This window comes from Rattus norvegicus, chromosome X (assembly GCF_021556685.1).
Source record: "Rattus norvegicus strain SHRSP/BbbUtx chromosome X, alternate assembly SHRSP_T2T, whole genome shotgun sequence".
In the NCBI taxonomy this organism is placed as follows: Eukaryota; Metazoa; Chordata; class Mammalia; order Rodentia; family Muridae; genus Rattus; species Rattus norvegicus.
This window is the reverse complement of record NC_141554.1, coordinates 130624683-130651271: the sequence shown is the minus strand read 5'-3', so window position 1 is coordinate 130651271 and position 26589 is coordinate 130624683. Positions and strand designations below refer to the sequence as shown.

Below are 26589 nucleotides of genomic sequence, written 5' to 3'. Positions count from 1 at the left end.
CTCTCTCCTGGTCACCCCCTTCCACAGTTCTTCCCTCTTCCTCCCTTCCCTTCTCCTCTGAGCAGGTGGGACCCTTCTGGGTGTCTCCCCCACACCCTGACACTTCAAGTCTCTTTGAGGCTAAGCACTTCCTCTCCCACTGAGGCCAGACAAGGCAGCCTACCTAGAAGAACATATCCCATTTACAGGTAACAGCTTTTAGGCTAGCCCCTCCTCCAGTAGTTTGGGACAATTACATATATGAAAAGTCAAATTCAAAGTGGCTAATTAGTTTTCCTTCCATACCTCTCTTAAGACCCACTTGAACTTTATGTAGGCTAAGAATTGGATTTTTTATTTACATTTCAAATGTTATTGTCTTTCCCAGTTTCCAATCCAATAGCTCCCTATCCCATTTCCCCTCCCCCTTCTTCTATGAGGTTGTTCCTCCTCCCAACCACCCCACCCTGACACTCCCCTAAACTCCTAAAAAGGGAGTCTAGCCTTAGCAGGACCCAAAGCTTTCCCACCCATTGGTGCCCAACAAGGCCATCCTCTGCTACATATGCAGCTGGAGCCATGGTTCTGTCCATGTGTACTCTTTGGGTTGTAGTTTAGTCCCTGAGAGGTCTGGTTGGTTAGTATTGTTGCTTTTATGGGGTTGCAAGCCCCTTCAGCTCCTTCAAACCTTTCTCTGACTCCTCCAATGGGGACCCTGTTCTTAGTTTAATGATTTGCTGCTACCAATGCTAAATTTCCATAGCTTTTGTTGTTTTGATTTGCTTCTGAGATTTTCAAATGTATTCTCACTATGTTACCCAGTCTAGCTTCAATCCCTTAAGTATATGATATTGAAAGCACCTACCATTGTTCCCAGCTCTTGAAAAATATCTTCACAATTCACCCCTCTTTGTTAGATTTGTAATTCTGAACTCCTTGTAGATAGGAACAGTAAGCATCATGCACAAGCCTTGGAACCAGTGGCATAGCCAAGAAACCATTGAAAATGAAGATCTAGCCAAGCAGGTGTTGTCTGAATATAACATCAAATCTCTTATGGTTTATTTTTCTCCTAAGCTGTGGGCTGAGAACTAGATAAATATAGTCAACCATCCAGTCTTTGCTTAGACTCACTTTCTAGCTCATACACAGTCTTGAACAATCACAGCCTTGAGCAATCGTCATAAACTATTTGACCTGTTCATATTTCCTCTCTGGAAAATGAGTGTGCAATTGTGTACATTTTGTCCATTCTTAAGTGTCTAAAAATGCCAATTTGTTTATTTGGATTAAGTTTTTGGACTATGTTAATAAGACTTTGGGCTCTATATATTTCCTATCCCAAAGTATAGTGTTATTGTTGCTTCCTGTATTTGATTTCTAGCAATGAGAGGTTTAGAAGATTCATTTTGTTAAAATTGACTGTTGAATTAGCACCAAGGTTAGCATATGAGCTAAAGAGAAACATAACTTTATTCAATGCCACACTTCTTTCATAAATTTCAAATAAATAAAAATGGTACTAAACACATAATAGAGAAGTAGACAATATTTTCCAGACAAATCACTTTTCTTAATGCAGTGAGATGTGCAAAACTCATAAAGTAGACCACAAATTTAGGTCTAGTCTATTTAGTCTGTGATTATAATGCTATCCTGTAAACAAGACATGCTCCCAAATTTTGACTGGTTGTCTTCTGTGGCTGGGCTATAATGTGCCAAAGTCGTCCCCACCACAGAATTCCCGGTGAATAATATTCCTCTCATAATTGTTAATGTTGTTAAATAATTCCAAAACCCTCCTCAAGGCAGCTGCTTTGTGCTCCGGAGCTAAACACAGGAAAGGCCAACATTTTCTTTTATTTGTCTGCCTGCAGACACAGATGTTGTTTGTGTTGTCTAGAAGCACAAAATATGCTCTAAAATATCACTGCTGTTTTCCATGAGTCAAAGTGACATGAAGATAGTGAAGGGAACCCATAAGAATTAGTACAAAGTGGAATCATATTTCAGGCAGAGGTATAAAACACATTAAGCTCGCAGAACAATAATGAGCTAATATACGCAGAGTTTAAGGGTCCCTTTTCAGGCTGTCAGTGATGGAGCAAATGCCCATTGTCTGCTGGCTGCCATATCCCTCAAAGTATTTTGGCGACTGGCTGTGAAAATCCAGATGGAAACAGCAGCAAACTGAATGAAACCTGGGAAGCAAGAAGCAGGAAGTTCTTGCCTCAGCCACATGCACATCGCACAAATAGGAGCTAGGCTGTGAATTTGAATGGGCTACTTATAACGTTATATGCTCTGTGAGGTGATTAGGGCTCGGTGTTAAAATTGTTCTGAGTTAGCTTTGTCATTTAGCATCCATGGAGCCGTAGACAATTCATTCATTTCTTCCTGAGCCTCAGTTGCTTTCTTTGGGAAAATAGGGATAATAATAACTTCAGCTTTGCTCCGAGACCATACTGTGAGGATTAAATGAAATAACATATGTGTCAAGGCCTGGTACATGAAGACCCTGAATACACATTTGGACTATTTTCTTCTTATCCTAATATGTGACATTATGTGTTCTTTTGTAGCTTGACCTCCAATTACTTGTGGCCAAGGACTTTGGAATCAGTGTTTAACTGAGACACTACACCTGATGATTAGAGTAAAATCTGTGTTTCTACATTTATTTATGATTTTTTTTGGTAACCAAGGTAAATTAATTTCTCATTTTCCACAGCTAATAGTGACCTTTCTGTCTAAATACACATTTCAGCAGTAAACATATAATGTAGAGAACCACGATCAGAAACATTTTTGCTGTTCTCATCTACTATACTCTAAAGAAACAAGCATTAAGTAGAAAGATGTTTGACTGCTAAGGCAGTCTGCTATGTATTATTTCCCCTTGGTGAATATTGAATGGTGCAATAACTAAGTCATTCTACATACTTATGTTCAACTCACTCTGTCATTTAATAGATATACATAAATGTATACAATTAAAAAACTTGCAGAAATTAATATTGTCCAAAGGAAACATTACTAAGTCTGATGTAATGGCACAAACTTTTAATCCTCATACTTGAGTGGCAGAGGCAGGCATATTTCTATGAGTTCAAGGCCAGCCTGGTCTATGTAGTAAGTTCCAGAACAGTCAGAGGCACACAGTGAAACCCTGTGTCAAAACAAATTTAAAAGTATTAAGTTCCTGTTTGAAAAGGTTTATTTCCAGGTCTACTTTGTTTTAATAGCCTGCTCTACATTTTGACTGAGTTAACACTAACCTTTCTTTTATTCTTTTTTTGAAAGAGTTATGCATAGAACCATAGTGAGTCACCGGGATTGTGAGAGAAATCTCTATTTACATAATAAAACCAAAGTACCTAACACATTAAAGTGGATAGAAGCACTGATATTAAATCTAGGCGGTCTGTCACAGTACTTTATCACCGAGGGTCTATAAATCCTTTTTGTCATCGATAGGATCAAACTGAATTTGTTAGTCATTGTAGCATTCATCAGGTTAACATTTCAGCATACAGCATTTAAGCTGTCCTGATTCCACCAGAGTGAGTGAAAGCAAATGACAAGAACTTTGAAAGAAATCTGTCATTTCTCTCATTCAAGGCAGTTTGTGAAAGCAAATCCATTATCCTGTCCTATGGTTACTTTGTATGGTAGTTCCCAGTGTTTTACTAGAACATTTAAATTAGATAAGCAGAAAATATTTTATCATCCCCTTGTGTTTTCGAAACCATTTTTAAAACTATAATCAACATGTAATAAATTATGTACATTTAAATGTGAAATTTCATGAATTTGATATATATACATAATCCTGAAAATATTATCGAATCATCATAGTGAGCCTAGGTATCCCCCCAAATTTTATTCTTGTCTTTTTGTATTGCTTTTTTTTCTCCTTCGATTTTTATTTACCCACCAGCAAGCAACCATTGATCTGCTTTCTGTCACCATGGGTTAGTTTGTTTGCATCTTCTATAAATTTACATAAACAGAATCCTGAAGTATTTAGACAATTTGTCTGACTTTCTTTTACTATGTTTTGCTGTGGTTTTGATATGGCTCTAATATATAGATAGGGATGGTCTAACATTTATCACCCTTCTATGCATTATTTACTTTCCTTGATGTAGCAACAAAATACCTGACCATAACCTGTGAGCTATCAGCTCCCTTACTAAGAAGAAACACCCATTGGTGGAATAGTGGAATTGTAGCATAAATGTTCTAAGAGTAACCAGCCACTCTTTGGAAACAAAGCATACACTATAAGAAAAACCCCATTCCTGACACATTTCATGGAGACAAGAACCTAATATGGCTAGATAGGTCATTAGCCTTAGGGGAAACCAACTACTACTATTCTCCTAAATACACATAGCAGTAAAATTACTCCTGGTGAATTATTACATCTCTTAATTAAGAAGCTTCTTTTTGTAAAGATCCATTTATTTATTTATTTATTTATTTATTTATTTATTTATTTATTTATTTATTTATGTGAGTACACTGCCACTCTCTTCAGACACAGCAGAATAGGGCATTGGATTCCATTACAGAGCGTTGTGAGCCACCATTGGTGCTGGAAATTGAACTCGAGACGTCTGGAAGAACAGTCAGTGCTCTTAACCTTAGAGCCATCTCTCCAGCCTGAAACTTCTTACAGTAGATGATATTTGATACAGAGAGTCACCAGGAGTCAACAAGAGATTATAAGAGATTATAGAGATTAACAAGAGCATAAGAGATTATAGAGTGGCCAACCATAAATGTGACATACTTATTACATTCCTTCCCCAAAAGCTCATGGAACTTCATGGAAGAGGGAACTGGAAGATTATATGAGCCAGAGGTAGTGGATAACAACAAGGAAGCAAATACAAACAGAAATAACAGAATGTCGTAGTCAGGGTCTTATTGCTGTGAACAGACACCATGACCAATGCAAGTTCTATAAAGGACAGCATTTCATTGGTGCTGGCTTACAGGCTCAGAGGTTCAGTCCATTATCATCAAGGAGGGAGCATGGCAGCATCACAGCATCCAGTCATGCATGGTGCAGGAGGAGCTGAGTTCTACATCTTCACCCAAAGGAATCCAGGAGCAGACTGAGCATCCCCAGGCAGCTAGGAGGAGGTCTCCAAGTCCACCCCCACAGTGACACACTCCTCCAACAAGGCCACACCTCCTAATAGTGCCACTCCCTGGGCCAAGCATATACAAACCATCACATTCCACTCCCGGGCCTCCAAAGGCTTTTTCAAACACACGAGTCTTTGGAGGCCATACCTAAAGTTAGCATAATAAAAAAAGTACATTTAATTCAACTTCCAAAGTCCCCATAGTCTATAGCAGTATCAACAATGTCAAATGTCCAAAGTTCAAAGTCTGTTCCAAGATGCATCCAATCACTTAACTGTAATCCCTGAATTAAGACAGCCAACTACCAGGGCAAACTTCAAACTCTGCATCTCCATGTCTGATGTCAAAGTGGTCTTCAGATCTTCACCTCCATTTTCATCTTTGTTGACTCCAACTAATTTCTTTCTCCTGAGCTGGTTCCACTCCCTGTGAGCAGCTTTCCTCAGCAGATAGCCTGTGACTCTGGCATCTTTAACATCTTTGTATCTCCAAAACAGTTTCAATGTTACAGCTCGTTTCAATGTCTAGGATCCACACATGATCCTCCAAAGAGCTGGCTTCACTTCTCCAGCTCTGCCCTCTGTAGCAGTTTAACTTCAGGTTGATCCACACTACACTGTTGCTGTTGTTCTTGGTGATCATCCCATGGTCCTGACGTCTCCAATACACTGGGGTCTTCTGATGCATCTAGGCTTTACCAATAGCCTCTCACAGGCTCTCTTCATGGTGCCAAGTCTCAACTCCTTTGCCTGACCCCTTCAGTCCTGGGCCATCAATTGCAACTGAGGGTGCACCTTCACCAGTGGCCTTCCATGGCCTCTCACAGTGCCCAGCCTCAGCTGCTCTTCATGACCCCTTCATGCCTTCAAACCAGTACCACCTGGGTTACTCTTACACATTATCAAGTCCAGCCACAGCACGAGGTACAACCTTGGCATCTCTGGAACACAGCTCTCAAAAAACACTTCCCAGAAGATTTCACCTCAGTGATGTTCATTTCTTTCTTAGCTCCAGCTGACCAGAATCAATTGTCCCAGCATTCTCCTTCTCCTCTTGAATATAAAGCCAGAGACACATGGCTGAAGCTGCTGAGTTCTGCTGCTTGCAGGAGCTGGAACATGGCCCCCTTGTTCTATTACATTATAACTAGATTCCTCTTTACTAACTCCTTCACTGCCTAAGCTTGCTGTCCTGGATCTTGCTGTAGATTGACCTTGAATTTAGAGATCTGTACGCCTGTCTCCTGGGATTAAATGTTTATACTAAATTGCCTGGAACTAACTTAGTTGGGTGGGATCTTACCCCAAGGTCATTACTTTCTTAATTCAATTTATAATCCTTGAGCTCAGAATTCAGCTCCATTTCACTTCCGGGTGTCCCTTTAATGCTCAAACCATATATTTTGTATTTTTCCTTTCCCAACTTCCCCTTTTTCATTAAAATGCTCTTCATGAGATTTAACCAGAGAACAAAATCTATGATGGGCATTTCTGAGACTTCCTTTGTCAAGTTAATTAATCTGATTCTTTTCACGTTAGCCTCAGGCGGACTCTTCAGACAAGGGCAAAAAGCAACACACATTCTTCACCAAAATGTAACAAAAGCAGTCTTTCCAGCACATACCAAAATTCCTCTCCTCTGAAACCTCTTGGGCCAGGCCTGCACAATTCAAATCACTCTCAGTAACAAAGACTTCTGCATTCCTAATAAGATAGCCCATTAAGCCCCATTTAAAGCATTCCACTGCTTTCCAAATCCAAAGTCCCAAAATACACAGTCTTCCAAACAAAAGCATGGTCAGGCCTTTCACAGCAATACCCCAGCCCCTGGTTCCAGCTTCTGTCTTAGTTAGGGTCTTATTGCTGTGAACAGACACTATGACCAATGTAAGTTTTATAAAGGACAACATTTAATTGGGGCTGGCTTACAGGTTCAGAGGTTCAGTCCATTATCATCAAGGCAGGAACATGGCAGCATCTAGGCAGGCATGGTGCAGGAGGAACTGAGTTCTACACCTTCACCCAAAGGAAGCTAGGGACAGACTGAGCATCCCCAAGCAGCTAGGAGGAGGGTCAGTCTCCAAGCCCACCTTCACAGTGACACACTTCCTCCAACAAGGCCACACCTTCTAATAGTGCCCCTCCCTGGGCCAAGCATATGCAAACTATCACACAGAAATTATGCAGCTTGTAGAAGATTTGCACAGTTACCAACTAGACAAAAATTCAACCAGGGAAAAAGAGAGGTTGGCATGGATTTCTACTCACAGGTAAAGAGCTATTGACATTTCATGGCTTCTGGTAGAAGGAAAATCAGTTTCTTTTAATGGGTTAATATTTTGTATATCAATCATATTCTATGGCAGTTCTGGTGACTAGGGATAGTCAGCCAACACAAACTATACTCACTGTATTTATTAAACACACACACACACACACACACACGAGGGTTGGGTGAGGTGAGAACATAATATTGTGTCCTTGTGTGGGGAGTGCTCTAGAGGAAAGACCTAACAGGAATTTGAAAGAGGTAATGAGTATGACCAAAATACATTGTTTGAAATTCTCAGAGAATGTGTAAAAGAATTACTTTAAAAGTAATCCAAGAGTCTTAAGGAAAGACTTATTTGTGTAAAATTCAAGGGTATACTCCATCATGACAGGCAAGCCCTGGCACCTTGAGTATCAGGAGGTATCCAGCACATAATATGCATAGTCAAGAAGTAGCAGGATATAAATGCTTTCACTCAGTGGACTTCTTCCATTTCATTCTGAATAAGACACAGGCCAGGGTAGGTCTTCCCATTTCCATTAACCAGATATAAGCAATACCTCACGGGCATGCCCAGATCCTATCCTAATCTAAATAATTCCTCGCAAATGTACCTGGAACTTTGCCTTGTGGTCATTCTAAATTCTATCAGATTGACAGACTATGTTAGCCATCATAGATAATGGCCTCATTTTTTAGCATAGGTTGGCATCAAATTTATGATCCCTTGCTTCCACATACACAGTGTGCAAACTGTAGTCATGCACCCTGTCAGGCTTTGTTTGCTTCTTTAACTCAGGATAATTATTTTCACATTTATCTACTATAAATATTTAATATTATTTGCTGTTGTGTGTGTAAATAATTTTTCTTCCCTTTTATGTCTCGGTACTATTCAACTATGTGGATGTACGTAGTTTGAATTTCTTCTTCTGTTGATGGACTTTTGAGTCGTTGCCATCTTTCATTTCTCCAAAACAAGCCTCTAAGAAGCATTGAAATATACATTATTACATTCATATGCAATTTCACTTCTCCCTGGTAAATATTGATGGGTAGAACATCCTATTATATTCCAAATAAACATTTAACTAGATGTGAAGATCTAAGTAATCCTAAAACAAAATTTTTCTCTCAACCTACCTTTAAAACCATGGTAATGAGACTGAAATAAAGTGGTCTCCATCTACCTCAAGAAGCTATGATTGCCTACCTGTCCGCTACAAGCCAATTGGTGCAGCCAAATTAATTAGGAAAAAGATTAAAAAAAAATGAGGTTTAGTGAATGTGCCCCCATAAGGAACAGGGACAAAGAGATCCACTGACGCTCTCACATCCTTCATCTGTCCTTTAGTGTGGATATATAAAGCAAGCTTGGGATATTTATGTCTTAGAAGTCTAGGTCAAGGTGTGTCCCATATACCATTGCCTTTACACTGCCTCAATAACATTGCAAAGCTCCTGGAGAGAAGAGTTTCCATTCTGGATGTCCCGGGCTTTTCTTCTCAGGTTTTTTGAGAAATTCCAATTTCTTATGTCCATTGGTTTAGTAGTCTGGTAGATAAGGTATCTTTAAAAAATATAATCAGTTAACTAGGCCAATTACACTATTACCAAGTTCATTAAACAAATGCTGGAACAAAACTAAGAATATACCATCTATCAGCTTTTTTTTTTTTTTCTGACAGCAACTTGAAGTCCTGGCCATAATTTAATGCTTTATGTTGAAGAGGGTTCAAATGTAAAACTTCCTGAGGAGTGTTCAAATAGTTATTTACTCAACTTTTATCCACTTAGACAGTTACATCAACAGAACCACTCAACAGGATGCTTTATAAACTCGCTGGCACAGTGATCTCTGTATTGTATATCCTATGAAACTGACTAACAAGAAGGACAAAAGTTTCTATGTTTAGAAAAGTTTCAATGTCTTTTACTCAGACGTTTTAACTGGTTTCATTAAATTCCTCCAGTACTATAATGTGTTTTCTAAGGTATAGTTCTAGGGTGTATTTCTGAAGTATTTACCTAAGAAGTCATTTGGCAGCTCATTATGATGAATGACATTCCTTTGAGACTCTTTCCATCAAATTATCCAGTAGGCTTACTCTACATTAGTCTGGTATTGTTATAAATTGTTTATTTTCCTGAATCCATAGATAGTCCTTTCCTTCTTGCCAAATTTGCAGAGCATCAGTTATTGGAAATTCATAGACAATTTTGTATAACAACTTCCTAATTGAATTAACATTTGATTTGAATTATAAATATAGTCATGATATTAACCCTTTTAAGAGTACTTTGATATTTACATTTGCTTTTAGATTTTTTAAACGTAATAAATTTGTTGCCTAGAATTTTTCTTAGATGTGATATGATCTCTTTTATATAGTTATGTAAAGATCATACAACAGTTTACATTTATCTTTTTTCTGTTTATTATATATATATATTTGTATATACATAGGAGGAGGTCTTGATATACATGTTTTGTTATTTATATTCAGAGTGAGATAATTGTTACAGGTAAACAAATTAAAACCTCTATCAGCCTATATAGTTACTATATTTATGTTTATAATATTGATACCTTAACCCCTGGACATGAAGTCCAGTTGCAGTTCCAAAAGCTCACACTGACTAAGAGAAAAATAGCATGATATATAAATTGTTAAATTATTTACTCACACTTGGAACTAAAAGTAGGGAAAGAAACTCTTAATTTGTATTTGCTTTGCCTAAAATGTTTATAGTTTATATTTTTATTTTAAAAAGATGAAATAAAGCCAGGAAACCTGAATATGTAGATTTTTCTCTGAAGCTTAGTTCCATGAACTAGGAGATAGGGCTTTTTTCAAAGTCTGAACTTTTGCAGATAAACACATTTCAGTCTCAACCTCGTATTTATTGAAGCAATCTTCATTCCCAGGGCCCTTATTATAGTATGAGTACCTAAAATCTACTTTATTTTCAAACACCCAACAACACACAGCATTTTTTATTAATTAATTATTTTATTTACATGCCAAATGTTACATACCTTCCCAGTTGCCCCTTGCAAGAATTCTTCCCCGCATCACTCCTCTCTTTTGTCTCTGAGAGTGCACCCCACCACCACCTTATCCGTCTACCCTGGTGCATCACTTCTCTGCAGGATTAGACACATCCACTTCACTGAGGCCAGATAAGACTGTACTTTGTTACATAAGAGCTGGGGGCCTTGGGCCGGCCCTTGCATGCTCTTTGGTTGGTGTCTCAGTTTCTGGGAGCTCTCTGGGGTCCAGGTTAGTTGACACGTCTTCCTATGGGGTTGCTATGCCCCTCAATTACTTCAATACTTCCGCTAACTCGTCCACAGTAGTCCCCAAACTCAGTCCAATGCTTGTCTGTGAGTATCTGCATCTGTCTCAGACAGCTGCTGGTAGAGTCAGAGGAAAGACATGCTAGGCTCCTATCTGCACAACATAACATCAGTAATAGTGTCAGGGATGGATTCCCAACCAGGTTGGGGATTATTTTGTTCTCTCTTCTAAGTGGGATTCAAGCATCCTCAGAAGTCTTCCAAGCAGCCAACAAGCCTTCCTTCTTATTTAACTTCTTAGGGTCTTCAGGGTGTATCATGGGTATTCTGTACTTTTGTCTAATATCCACTTATCAGTGAGTATATACCATGCATGTCCTTTTGGCTCTTGGTTACCTCACTCAGGGTGATTGAGAGACATCAAAAATTTAGAAGATAAAGTACTATATAGGAGGCAACAGTTTAATTCAAGAGACAATATGTGATATAAATAATAAGCAAAATATACAACCTTGTGTAAGAGTATATAGTAAGGTTCGAAGGGTTACCATGAAAGGTAAAATTACTGGGATTGAGGAAATTTAGAGAAAACTTCTTGAGGATTCTGAGACAGAATGTATATGCCTATGTGTATCAGATGCATTAAAGATCAAAACAGACATATCTTAGGTGCTTGGCACCACAGAGGCAAATATAAATAGAATGTCTTTGAAAGGTTAGTAAGAATCCGTCAATAGAGTGGAATGTAGTTTATTCAGTAGCTCCTCGTGGGCATTGACTCAGGCTCTATCTTAACATCTTACTCATTCATCACAAAACAAATGCTATCAGAGAGCCATGGAGCAGTTCAGAATTTATATTGTTTGCCTTTATGGGTATGCGTGTGAAGCTCTCACAAGTATCATTAACAGTGTCACTCCACTGCATGGAACTATAGAGTAGATTAATGTAGTTTAAAATTTCAGACACACACAAACAGAACCCAGTGAGCAAACAGCTTCACATGCTTAGTGAGCATAATGGAAATGCACAACGATCCCGGGAAGACCACAGTGCACAATAAGGATGCAGGCACCAAAGTGTTATGAGGAGGCAGAAGATTGGACCAACACAGATAAGAAATGAGAAATTTTTAGGGCCACTGAACACCACGTATTTGCAGTGTTCAGTAGCCCTGAAAATTTCTCATTTAAGCCAGGAAGTCCCTGTCTTGTTCAAAATGTTGAAATCAAGGCAGCGTGTGCAAGTTCTCATTGATCAAATTTCTGCTGTAGTCTAGGACATCCCACTATCTTTTAGGGTCCCCGATTTCTTTTTCAGGCTGTTGTCATAAGGCTGTACAGCAGGCATCCAACCCTCTTTTCACGCTCTCAGGAGCTGTTTCAGGAGCTTCTGAGCAAGTTCTACTATCTCATGTGAATGCATTCTAAAAGGAGAGGCTCCCTAAGGGGAAATTTTGTTGAGGAAATGCTTATCACTTGCTTACTCCCACATCAAATATCTTTCCTCTCTTTAGACTGATGACTATTTTGATCTATCGCTAAGTGTGATCAGTTTGTTTACATTTCCTCCAGACTCCCATCTCATTACTCTTCCATTTGACTTGATGCAATTATTTGCTGGGATTCTTTGATACGGGCTGTTTTTTACAGACTAGTGTTTCACTGTACCTTTGAGAACATTCTTTTTGGCCTCAGCCTGATTTTTTAACTATGTGCTGGGATGTTGCCAGGTAGGCAATAGCAGTTTGCTCCAAATGATAACTGTTTATATTTCCGGGTTTAAACCCTGCAGGGATTTGCTGGTGTCCTTTTCTGTATAGCGAACAGATGGAGGGATCTTGAAAGTGAAATAAGGCATAATCAGCACTTAGAAATGCGAAGAGCAGATTAGGCTGCAGGAAGCTTGGTTGTTTTATTTATATTCTCTGATAACCACATACTCCAATCTTACACTTTTGGAGAACTCCCTCTCCCCCACCTATACCCGAAAAAAAGCTGATGCGCCCTCAGCCTGAAACGAAAGGTCAGGTTTGGATGGTGTGTCTTTATTACTTCGCTATCACCAGGGCCTTTAAAAAGACTCTCTGTGGAACTTTGCAAAGGACATGACACAGAGTTGCAAACTCATTCTGCTCACTGCCTTGTGTAGCAGCAAACAATTGATAAAGGTTTTTCATAAAGAGCAAAGGAAATTAAAAATTGGACTAATCCTTTAAGACCAAGAAAAACCAAGGAAGGCTGCTTGGTTTGGTTTTCTTGACTTGAAATTGAGTGGGTGTTCAGTGAAGCTGTGTCGGAGCACATGCACATGAACTGATTTATTTGAAAATGTGATATCATTTTCTTCTGAAAGCCCCCAAGCTGAGAAACAGAAAATGGTTTCCAGTAGTGAAAATTATTTGTTTCATATTGAGGATTGCTAATTACCTTCTTTGTATTTCTTACTAGAGCCTGGAATAAACCATTGCATATTCCCTAGAACCAGTAATGGATTATTAAGTGGTCAATAATACTTTTTCAATTGTGCGAATTCATTATAATAGAAGCTTGTTTGTAATAGCCTGATTGTAAATTGCTAATTTTATGTTTACTGAGTAAGCATTTACACAGTGGCTTTTTATACATTTAATATTTTAAATATTATATCTATTAATATTTTGAGATTATCACTGATTACCCAGGCTACATCAATTCTTTTAATACACTGAGATTTCTAATGATAACACAAAAACTTATTTAGCTTCCATGTGTGTTCATCACAAAACATTTTCTGTTTGATTATTGACCAGTAACATTTTGTCCTAAAAGTCTCAGAATAGAATTACAGAAGCTTAGAAGAAGTTGCCCTTTAGATATTTATTTTTAAAATTGAAGAATCTGATTTTCCTCGAGTGACTTATTGTTTTAAAACTACATAAGTAATAAATAACTTTTATTTCTACATAATTCAAAAGGGTTGTCATGATACAGAAATCAAAAACAATAATGTCACAGCCATCCATTATTTTGGAAGTAATCTATACTCTTTACATGTTAAATCCCCAAAAGTTCAAGTCATGGCTAAAATAACCATGGTCGTTGACCTCCCCGGATTTGTCTAAATCATGCTGTCTTGAAGATTCTTGGAATGTGGATGGGTAGAATTTTAACAATAATAAATTCTTGAAACTTCCAAAAGCTTAGAAATAATAAGTCTATAAAAATGATGTAGATATTGTTACTGTCCTGGTCTAGTTCTGATAAGTGACTTTTCCAGACTCGCCACCTAAAAATCAACATCTGCATTCAAACAGAAAATATTGTACCTAAATTTATTCAGATGGCTGAGGGTGATCTAACTTATCAGAATGGTTCAAGGTCGTCTAATGATCCTCAACTAGTGGATGCTCAGGTGGCTATGGAAGACTAAGTAGTGATCAGTTTCATCCGATTTTCTATCTAAATTTGAGTTATTTAATAGTCCTATGAAATTATCGAGCCCTGGAGGATCACTTAAAATAGGATGCATCGGTTAATCTTGATGGCCTCTTGGCTTAGGTATAAGCAAAATAATATTTCTTTTTGTGTTCGACTGCTTCCAGATCTGAGAGTTGTGGCTCCATCTGTAAAGATGGATTGATTTAAAAATCCCTTCAGTATCTTCATAACTTTTGATATATAATCCCGTCAGAAAAAACTCTATAGAAGTACAGTGAAAATATAGTAAGTCAACTGTGCCCAAAGTACACTTTACTATTTCTAAAATTGTTATCGCCCCTGGTTAATTTTTAATTATCTGCATGAAACAACCAAAAGTCATGAGAGAAGAAGGAATTTCAATTAAGGGATTACTAAAATCAGATTCTTCTGTGACCCTGCCTATAGGGAATTCTCTTGATTGTTGATTGATGTGGGAGGGCCCCACTCACTGTGGGAAGCACCATCCCTAGGCAGGTCAGCCTAGGCTCTATAAGAAAGCTGCCCAAGCCCAATCCTGAGAGTAAGTGTGCCAGCGAGCACCTCCTTCCCCACAGTTCCTGTATCCTTGATCCTGCTTCAAATGCTTGCCCTGCCTTCTCTGAATAAAAGATTGTGACATGGAGGTGTAATTGAGTAACGGAGATAAACCATGGCTTCCTGAAGTTGCTTTAGGTCATAGTGCTTATCACAGTAGCAAAAAAACCCACTGTATATTCATTTACGTATTTTTAAACTTTAGTAATGGAAAACACAGGATGTAGATTATCTGCCTTGTTCTACTTGGTGTACTTGTTTGGATTGTTAATCCTGTTGTTGTACATCAGAAATCCCTTCCTCTATTGTGAGAGTTTAATATTTCACTGTGTAAATATATTACACTTGGTTTTTTCACTTACCTCTTGAGAGACAGTTGCGTCATTTCTGCTTTTTACCTATTATAAAAATGAAATATAATATATGTAATTTTAATGTAAACCAATGATAGGTTTATCATTTCTCTGTGATTAGTGTCCAGGAGTACAACTTCTCTCCTGGTAAGTACAAATCTAATCAATGGAAAACTACTAGACTATTTTCCAAAGTTCCATATTATTTTATTTTGTCATCAATGTATACGACTTGTATTTCCTTTCACAATTATTAGCACTTGGTGAGCGTGATCCTTTGTAAAAATGGTCCTTAGAGGCTCATACATTTAAATACTTAAGCACCAGAGTGGAACATTTATCAAGGATTAAAAGGATTAGGAGCTGTGGTCTTGTTGAGTGCCAGTTGCTTTGCTGGAAGAAGTGTCACTGGCAGTGGTTTCCTAGGTAAAGCCCATGCCAGACTTATTGTTTCTTTTCCTTTCACTGCTTGTGGATCAAGGTGTATCTTTTAGCCACTTCTCTAATTCCAAAGCCTACCTGTTACCATATTCCCTGCTACAATGATAATAGGCTAATCTTCTGAAACTGATAGCAAGCTCCCAACAAAATGTCTTCTTTCATAAGACTGCCTTGGTCGCGATGTCTCTTCAAAGCAATAGAACACCAAGACAGTAAGAGATTTCTTCAGTTGTTTTTGTTTGTTTGTAATCCATACTAGACAATATGCTCATATTGCATTGTAGTTTTAGTTTGTATTTTCTGGATAACTAAGTAATAAGAATCTTATTTTCATTTATTAGCCATTGTTATATTATTTATTGTGCAATGTCCCCTCTAACCTATTCTCAATTTTAGAAATTATACTTTCAGCCTTCTAATCTCTTGAAATACCAGAAAATATGTTTTCCTTGGAATAAAAATTAGAAACATATTCAGGAGACTGCCGATACACTTCTTGAATATCTCTATACTATTCCACTCTTGAAATTTAGTTTCTCATGTTACCAGTCTAGCCATGTAAACCGTATGTGTTCTAAGAGTATACATTTATTTCGCTTGCAGAGAGCTCTTTGTTAAGAACAGATCTATAATAAACCCAGTTGAACTTTATCTCCTCTAGGGAACGTGCAGCATTTTAGGTAACAAGGTTATATGTGTAGGGCTAAAAACAACCACCAAGGGGACATTGAAGTGCTTGTTAAATAATGCATCCTACGGGAATTTTAAGCAGAATGCAGACTTTTGTGTATTTAAGAAAATATTCTGCAATGACAACATTGACTTCAAGAAAGGAAATAAAACAGTTCAATGAACAACACTTATGGTGATAGGTAAAATATTTCTATCTTTCTCTCCTTCACACACTCTCTAGCTTTCTCTCCTTTAACATTTCATAAAAAGAACTAATCATACCTTGCTTGGATCTTTCTGAGTTCAGATTGTCTAACTTACTTAATTACAATTTTTATGATTTAGTTTTTGCTTTTGAAATGACATAAAATTCCAATAAAAAAGAAATTGGTTATCCTGTGCAAGTTTTGATAATCTTAAATGACATTTACTTTGAAGGGAACAAATCAATGCTCAAATTTCCTTTTGGGTTGGAAAACAAATCTCTTCAACAAAAAATGGAGTCTGGCTATATATGTCAGTGCCCCCCTTGGAAAAATTTTATTCCAGTGTTTCATTAATCTAGAATGGCAAATGGCCATCCATTTGTGTTTGCTCATTCTTTTTCAATAAACGCCATGACTCTCATATTCATATTAAAAATCTTTGGAAAGTCACATCTCATGTGCTCTCACCTGAGAAAGTCTAAATATAAGCCAATTTGGGGGAGAACTAAGTTCCCTAATTAGTTCCCTGAATCCATGAAAAGTATATGGAGATATTTTACAGCCACTCAGAACAGATATTTTCTTTCTTCATCTCCAGAATTCAAGTAGGTGCGACAAAATCTGTGGTAGTACCATGGTTGTAAATGCACTGCTCTCCTTTACCTGTTGCCTTCAGAGAGATGTCTAGTGCAGAAGTTTTCAGACTAAGTTTCCTAAGATGACTCTAATCCTCACCTTAAAGCCCCTTTAAATGCAAACTGTGTAGTCCTACTGCATACCAGCTGTTTTAGACTTTAAGCCAGAGGGTAGGGTAGAAGTGAGGGAAGGCAATCTATGTTTTACCAAGCCTTCCAGGTGATTCTGAGAGCTGGTATTCTGGGGGAAGGAAGGAAATTGTGTTTAACAGACTAGGTAGCATTTCTTTCTTACAGCTGTAGGCTGATGTGTATATGTGAGCAAGTGACTGTAGCCGCGTCACCTCGTAGTGTTCAATAAAGAATCATAGTGAAATTAGCATATAAATATTCAAAAATTTCTAAGATTTGAATTGAGTAAAATGGACTTTTAAATGTTGTTTCAGAAAAAAAAAACATGATTTAGTACGATTTTGGGTTTGATAAGACAAACCCTGATACAAATCTTGACACCTTGTTTGGATCTTTGAAATAAATTAATTTTATCAACAGAAAAAATAATTTCTTTCAACTTGACATAGATTCTATTGGAAAACTACAACTATTTTGAAAGAAACTAATCAGTGAAATCATAAAGTAGCATGCTGAGAAGTAACCTCTAACTCTGAAAGGGTTAATTGTTATTGAGTTTTCTAGTATATTATAGCAGGTTTATTTGTAATATGGGTTTCACAAAGCACAGTGCTAGCAACACAGCAACTATTAAACAAGCATTATCCATTGGCTTCTAAAATCTGTATGTAGTAATTCTTTTTTTGCATCCCAGAAATAGTTACTATGACAAATAAATTTGTATTCTGAATTTTCTCTAGTAGATAGTGTAAGATCAAACATTTTCTGTATTCAAAGAATTGAATTCATGTTAAAGTTTGTATTTTATTGATATGTGCTATGGATTAGACGCAGTCAGTTAAGCCCTTTCCGGGCCAATTGACATCCCCTGTCTCTGATGTCAGTCTGAGAAAATCCTATATAGTGTACTACATCTCCGGATTACCTTATCTAAGTATTACATGGACATTTCAAATGATATGTCTTGGCATGTGGTCATTTTTCATTAAATTATTAGGAATTGTTAAAGCATCTTTCCCCTCTTTGACACCTTGCCATAATTGAATATAAATTGACTTTAAGACAGAATGGGAGATATTCGTGCAGTTGGTTACTGGGTCTTCACTGGCATCTAGAAAAAATGATGCTCGCTCTGGGTATTGTAGCCAAACAAACAAACACAGAGGCTTTTGCTCTTCGATGTACGCTCATTGGAAAATGCCATCAGCATCCTGGATTTTATTTTCTCAACTATTAAATGACCTGATTACTAAGATTCTAACTGTTTTAAATTCTAAAATTTGGAAGGAAAGGGAGAAAAATCGAATCCATGAAGCACTGTCATGGTGCAGTACCTAATTTGTATGTTTTTGTTGTTTGTTTGTTTAAAGAGCAAAGAAATTATCTCTTAACTAAGGTGATTTCTCTCCTCATCCACCCTCCCAGTGTGTTCTAGAACTACAGTTAAACAGCTTACTAAGTCGGCCTTCTTCTCTGAATTATCCAAGAAGCTTTTTTTCTATCTGTGTTCTGTTTACCCTAACACTTTGATCTTCCTTATTCTTTCTCTAAAGTCCTCCTCCCTGCCTTGTGGCAGTTGTTGCAGATTTAAATCAAATGCATGGCTTTTTTCTTCTTCCTCCTCCTCCTCCTCCTCCTCTCCCTCCTCCTCCACTTTCTCCTCCTCCTCCTCTTCCTCTTCCTCTTCCTCCTCCTCCTCCTCCACTTTCTCCTCCTCCTCCTCCTCCTCCTCTTCCTCCTCTTCCTCTCCCTCTTCCACGTCTCCTCCACCAGGCTGTTTTGTGTTATAGCTTATGAACCCTGGAATTTTTTTTAAGCTATAATATAAGCTTCCTCCAGTTTTAAAACAAAACAAAATAATTGGCAAAAGTATGCCTTAAACTCATTTGAAGACAGTGGAAATAACATTAGTTACTCATAATATTAGAGTTTAGCATATTTGAAAAATCTATTTGAATGTATTGTTTTTCTCAGTTTTATATTACTTACTAGATTATATATAATATATATGACACACTCAGAAAAACAAATCATTTTGTTATTTTAAGCACAGGTGTGCTGTGTAGATCACATATTCATTCTAGAAAAGAAATTGCTTTAGAGGACATATCTCTACACTTTATACTTATTGTACTCGCTTATTTCATTATATTTTGTGCAACCAAAAAATTGTAGCTATAAGCTATTTTGAGAATGCACTTTCCCCCCCAGAACGTTGTAAGAATCAATGGGAGTATAATTTTGAGTAACAGAAGTGCAAAATAAGCACAGAGTCCTAACTACCATAAATAAAAGGCCAGAATTCTAACTTTGCAAATACTCATAATTACTAGCAATGGGGAAGGGGAAACATGAGGACAGAAAAGTGAAAGTTAGTAGATTTTTAATATGTCTGAACTTTTTTTTTTCTTTCCAGAGATAGAATTCTGTGAAACACCTCCTACTTTGTGCTCTGGCTACCAGACAGACATGCACAGTGTTTCTCGGCATGGCTACCAGCTGGAGATGGGATCTGATGTGGACACAGAGACAGAAGGTGCTGCATCACCTGACCATGCACTCAGAATGTGGATAAGAGGCATGAAGTCAGAACATAGTTCCTGTCTGTCCAGCAGGGCCAACTCTGCATTGTCCTTGACTGACACTGACCATGAACGGAAGTCTGATGGGGAAAATGGTAAGAAAACTACATTTGCCGTTTTGCTTTGTTATCACTTCTGGTATTGGCCTATCTTTCATTTAGCATGCAGAATACAAATACAAGATAGCAGGGTCCCAGGAACAAGGAGGATACTTAAGTAGCTAGCAAATAGACACGTTTATTTATAACGACACAAAATAGTCTTCATTTCTGGAGAACCCTCAAGAGAAATTATCTCATGTAGTCAGCAATATTGTGAATGTCTTATTCATTACTCACCTTTTATTTTCATTTTTATTTTCATAGCTACCCCAGTGGGATTTATTATAGGAAGTACTCATTTCACGTATTTTAGCTTTACATCGATGTATGAACAAGGAGATGAACAATTATATAGCATGCATATTCTCTGTAGGGACTCTCTATTTTCATCCAAATTAACTTGCTGAGTTTATAAACAGATTCACATTAACCACATTAGAATGAAATTATTTCACAAACACAATTATTTTAAAGACACCAGTAATTTGCCAGACAATCAGTACTAACAGCATTGTCATTATGTTGTAATTATATATTACTTCCTTATACATTGTAGAAAATGAAATGCTTTCTCTTTGTGAGTTTTGAGGAAGGGGTTGACTTATTGAAAGTATGTTCTTCTGCCTCTAACCAAAAATAATTTCATAATAGGCATGTTAAAGGAATGTTAATCAAATTAATCTAGTCTATCCATCATTTTCTTTGTCAAAATTTTATGAGTTCTTATATCATCCACATTCATGCTAGCATAATATGTGAATTCGACCCATTTCCAAATGACAAATACTGTGTTTTCTGTCTAGGTTCCTCGATTTTATACAATCACATAAAATTATGTATGTGTATATTAAATGAAAACAATTTTTTTAGGGGAACAAAGGGACAGGGAGAGCTGAGTTGAGAAAAGAGGATAGTATAAAATATATTCCATATTCATTATACAGCTGTATGAATATAATTTAAATGTAACGATTATATTCTGCGCCATAGGCCAATCCTCAGAAATGTTTGAAATCGCACTCTGGGAGACAGAAGTTCTTCTTCTGGTTGATGCGTGTCCCTTCTTCCAGCATGAGCTTCCATTGTTGGTAGTCAGATTGAAAGACTCAGGTGCTTCTCTGCACTATCTCCATCCCGTCTGCTCACATAAAGAACTGTAGTTAAATACATTCAGTTGAAACATACCCCAATAAAGGCCTTTTCATTCTGGACTTCATTTTTCTCTCTGTAGATGAACATCAATGGGAGGTTTCTTTTAGGAGTGTTGAAAATTGTAGGATTAAGTAAGATTGACTTTTTTTTAGGATTCAATACTACTGAATCTTTGTTTTAGTGGAGGAATATATATTAGGGTACATAGAGCTTTTTTTTCCATTGATACTGTTATGTTTTTTTTTAAAAATTCTTGAAGTATTCCTGTTGAAATTTGAAGAATCTCAGGCAACGTGGGCAAAGACTGATTAATAAAACATTTAATATTACAGGTTTTAAATTCTCTCCTGTTTGTTGTGATATGGAGGCTCCAGCTGATTCTGCTCAAGGCAAGTGTTTCCAAATATTCGACGCCAAGTTGTTTTTACCTCAATCAATCATGACAGGTGCCTAGTCCACAAAATAGACTCTGACAGACTAACAAACAACACATGAGGCTGAACAATGGAATTGTCAGAGATTAGTCTTGTGCCTTTAATGTGTATATTTCACTTGCAGTTAGGAACAACACTCATTTGTCTTGGGGTTCTGCCCTAAATAAAACAAATGCCTTGTTGTTGCTGCTGCTGCTGCTGCTGCTGCTGCTGCTGCTGCTGCTGCTGCTGCTGCTGTTTTGCTGTTATTTTCTTTTGAATTTAGAATGGCTTTAACTTTAACACGGCATATATCTGATGTTGACAGAACTTTCCAGTGCTCACTACCAAATGGCCTTGGTCCTTTTCTCCAGATGTTCCTACCTTGGCCTTACAATCATTTCATTCATGTCATCGATTGCAAATAACTCAAAAAGCCAAAGAAAAAAAGTGAAAGCGTAAGGTAGTCATTATTTTATGAGATTTTATTTTTGTCATTCTTTAGTAAGAGGAGCATTCCCAGTTATTGGTAATAAACTAGGAATGGCCCATATTTAATACTTTTTTAGAGAAAACTTGAGAGTGTGAATCCTTTTCTTCTTTTTCCCCAAATGCAAGTTAAATTAAAAAAAATCATTTTCATCTCATTTAACTTTGTGTTTGCATGCAAATGGAGCTATTTATTTCCCACTGATATCATCCATTCATGAAAGCATGCCTAGCAGGGTACCTATCTCATTAACTCATTAACTTGAATTTATACAGTCTATATTTGAAACATAAAAATGCTTAAAATATTTTTGATTTATAGGTTTCAGTAGTTCAGATTCCATGCCATCTTCTCCCTATGATACAATTAGTGTCAATGACATTTTATTTTTTTCCGCCAATAATTTGTTTTTTGTTAATTATTGATGATACCGTGAACATAATGTTATGAAAAACTTTAGGTTATGCCTCACTGCTGTTAATGAGAAATACAAGCTTAAATAAGGGAAAATGTTAATTTATGTGAGTTATACAACTATAAAAGTATCTAAGAAATGCTGTCAAAGATGCTTACAATTGTGTCCATCCCACAAATAGACAGTATGATTTAGTGACCCTTTGTTGTTCTACTTGGACTTCCAGAATTTTGTCTAAGAAGATTGATTTCTTGCATTTCATCCATAGACTAATCATTAAAAAATATTTTTAGTACTATTAACCCTGTTTTTTGTTCTGAATCTAATTTAAATCTATAATGTTACAAACTCTGAAATTTTTACTAAAACTTCACTACTGGAATATTTGCAAGAGGGGAAATTAACAGGTATGAAAAGTAGATACAGTTTTTAGGTTTCACAGAACTACCAAAATATTATTTGTTTTTTAATCCTTCCCACTTGTCCTAAGACGATCCTTTAACATGTATTATTACTTAATTTTCCATTAAGGAAAAATGCAGATTTAATAGTTAGCTTGATCCTAGGACCTGAGTAATAACAGTTTGATATTGTGCTTCTTTCAGTGTAGCCTTCTTACAGTCCATTTCAACTATGTGTGATATGTCTAGATTTTCATACCTCACAGAAGGTGTTAAGACTGGACACAAGAGTGGTCTGCCTTATTCTCCATTGTAGATTCAATACCTAGCCACAGGATCTAGAGAATAATTATAGAGTCTATAAATGAGGATCACATTATGTTTTGAGTGGGGGGGGATTAAAGTGAGAGATAAATACTTTCATGAAATATCTATGATCTTGTGCTACTCTTTGAAGAATAGAAGTGCTGCACTGAGGCAGGCCTATGGTTATCTAATGTACAACTTTGCCTCTAACAAATGATATTCTCGTCATTTCTTGTAACAATGTGACAATACTATTTTGTTTTAGTCAATGGTCTCTAAAAGACTTGAGCTAAAAAAATGAGTACATATTGCACAAGGGATGTAGGATGGTATATAGGCTTTAATATGGGTACTCCAACAAAAATTATTTCCTGACTCAAAAGCCAGGAATCTGGTAGTTAGTTGTTCAACCGAGTCTCAGCCTCATACTGGAGTCCTGGAAGATTCCTAGAGACCTGCTAGTCCTCAGTCTATGATGGAACCCTGAAAAAGTAGGTATTAATACCTGTGAAAGAATGCCTCAGCAACAGGATAGATGGATTTACCAGTGAGAGCAAGGGCAAGCAGACAAAATCAAAAGCTTCTTTCTTCCATGTCATTCTATGTGCCGTCACTAGAATACGTGGCCCAGAAGTCTGGTCTTCTCAACTCAAATGATCCAATTAAAAAGGCTCCTCACTGTTGTGCTGAGATGTTTGGGTTTTAGTTGATTCTGGATGTAGTCAAGTTGAAAACTAAGATTATATACCTTGTGTGCACCCCTTGCCACCTTTAATACAAGCACATCTCCTTAATTTCCTAATGGAAACAAAAATGAAGTCCGTTATTTTTCTACAACTGGTCGAGTGGCATTAGCTGGTATTTATAATTTCTTTCTTCTACTACCCAGTCTGTATTTCTTCCAACCTCAACAACCACCTCAGCTAATCTTAGTTCTTATCCAAGAGGAGCTACCCATACTTTTATTCCTGAAGGGTCTGTGCCCTTTGTCACCCTGCTTTAACCGAGTTGTTGTAGTTTCACATTAACTTTAACCACAAGACATGGTAACAACAGGAGATACCCTAATGGATCTCCTGTACTCCAAGCACAATCTTTCTTACCTCCTTTATGGAGAAATATAGGAATTTCCCCCCTGGTAGTTTGGACTGATTACCGTTTATAATGCTGTTACTCCTATCTTAGCCCGTTGGCTAATGGTCGTCATAAGTCCAAAGGGGCCAGTTTGAAATCTGAGTTCTCATCGCAATGGAATGTTTGTTGTGTCTCCTAGCAGAGACATTCTCCATCTGGAACCAAAAGTTCTATGCCAGAAGAGATTATGGTTTTGGGAACAGGAAGCAAAAATTTTCCTACTGGTTACTAGGGGTGATAGTGAATGGAATCATTTCCATTTATACTACTTCATTCCTGGACCACTGAATTCTGGGCATGGGAGAACATTACCATATACTGAAAAATTATTCAAAGCATATAATGTATTTTGGAGAACCTGGATTTAGCCTTCTTGGTTACCACCATCTAATTAAAACTGTGACTTCAAATGTCATCTACCTTTCTATGAAGTCAGCTGGTTTCAGAATGCTTGACAGCCAAATGTCAGTGACTTTTATGACAGTAGACCCATTATACCATTACTTTGCCTATTAAGTGAGCTTCTTAGCCAGAGGAAAGTTTATATAGGATGCCTTAACTGTGGATGAAATATTCTGAGAGTTTGTATACAGTAGGTTTTTAAGAAACATCAGGTGTAAAAGAGGCAAATCCATAAACAGGGTATCTATTCCAGTGAGGTCAAAACACTGTCCTTTCCACATAGGAAGGGAGCCAGTGTCACTAACCTGCTACTTAGTAGCATACCCTTGGGAATGCTATCATTAGGAGCTTGGTGTTAGTGTCTGTTGCTAGCAGATCTGGCCCTTAGCAGCATCTGTAACCAGTTCACCTAGGTAAATTTAATTACATTTGTTGAGTCCATGCACAAATTCTATTTCTACTCCAATAGCCACTCTGGTATTAGGCCTAGTGAAAAATAACAATGGATTATGGTGAAAGCTGCTGCCTATCAACAAAATGAGACGTCTTGTCCAGTGTTTTTTGACTTCTACTGAAGTCGCCTTTTGATGATCATTTCCATGAAAGACAAGCATCTTCACATCCTTTGCCCATTTGAAAAGACCTATTTAAGTGCTTATTCCCAGGTTTTTTCCCACCAATTTTTTAATCATGTTCTTTAAAAATCCATGGCCATCCAAACAATCCATTGAGTAAAGCTCATGGATCACACAACCAGACATATGGCCTATTCTCCACCCAAGAAAAATATACAACCTTGTTTATTGCCCAAAGTTCTAACTACTATGAAGATTTCCCTTTACTGATGTCTTTCAGGGTTTCCCCAGAAAGGGTTTGTAAATGATGCAGCTTTCCAGTTCTCAGTAGTGCTTATATAACATGCAGAAAGAAAAACATCAGTTCAAACAGTGCTAATTCCTGAAGAGATAGTTCTGTGTCTAAAAGCACTACTTGCTCTTCCAGAGGACCCTAGTTTAATGCTCAACACCCACAATGCAGCTCACAACTGTTGTAACTCCAGAGGATCTGACAGTCTTACACCTACGTACATGCAGATAAAACACCAATGTACATGAAATAAAAATATTTAATTTTAAAATTCCCTAATTCTTTCTCAGTAAATGTCCATAGGGAATACTTCAAGAGGCTATGGGAGCATGATTGTGAGTAGAAAGGATTTTAATGGGAGTAAAAAGTCATAAACATTTGAGCAACTTCTTTATATTACTGGTTTGTGCCCTCAGGATCTGATCAGCCCAGATCACATATATACCATGTCCATTTGACAATAGATTGTTGCTGTGTATAACTTAATTTATAACTTGCATGGTCAAAAATATCTAGATTACTATAGGCAGACCCAGTTGACTTGGTATCCCATTGTCAAATATTCATTTTACACTAAGGCCAGATACCCAGTCAAGAGCTGTCTTTCAAAAGAACAGCTGTCTGCCTATGATGGTAGAGATTTGCTGCAAATTTTCTAGAGTTTCCCTTGTGATTCATCTGTATTAAAGTGCCAATGACTCCAGGCAACCTTCCTAACAGCCACTGATACCTCAAGTGCTTTCAGGTCTCCAGAATCATATTGTCCCAGGAGAAGAGCATTCTACACAGCAATTTTAGCCTACTGAAAACTCGTCTCCTGTTCCAGGACCCATTTAAAGCTAGCGTCTTTCTACCTCACTTGATATATGGTATGAAATAACATATATCAGTAAGGAATATGATGATTCTCCAGTCCAAATAAACCTTCCTCTTGATGGTGGGAATAGTCAGATTTGAAAACTTGTACTTTGGTTTACACAGAATAACTGTGCCCCACACAGTGGACTCCTGGAAATTTCACTGAAGTTCTACTCTTGAAATTTTTTTTAATTTCTTTCCCATCCTCAGAATCCATATGTATTACCAGAAAGTTCAAGGTGGTTTGTACGCCCTGCTCACATGGTCCAATCAACCTAATTTATCAGTATAGTGGATTGATGCAATATTTTGCAGGAGAGACA

The 26589-nt window shown here is 37.2% G+C and overlaps 1 protein-coding gene across 2 annotated transcripts in view; it reads left to right on the top strand.

The window, feature by feature from the left end:
- The window catches only part of Tenm1 (teneurin transmembrane protein 1), an 889292-nt gene that overhangs the window by 314617 nt on the left and 548086 nt on the right, over nt 1-26589 (top strand). For both annotated transcript variants that reach the window (XM_087599322.1, NM_001446957.1), the window contains 2 exon segments: nt 19562-19822; nt 21313-21369. In XM_087599322.1, the coding sequence (XP_087455448.1) occupies nt 19562-19822; nt 21313-21369 (318 nt within the window).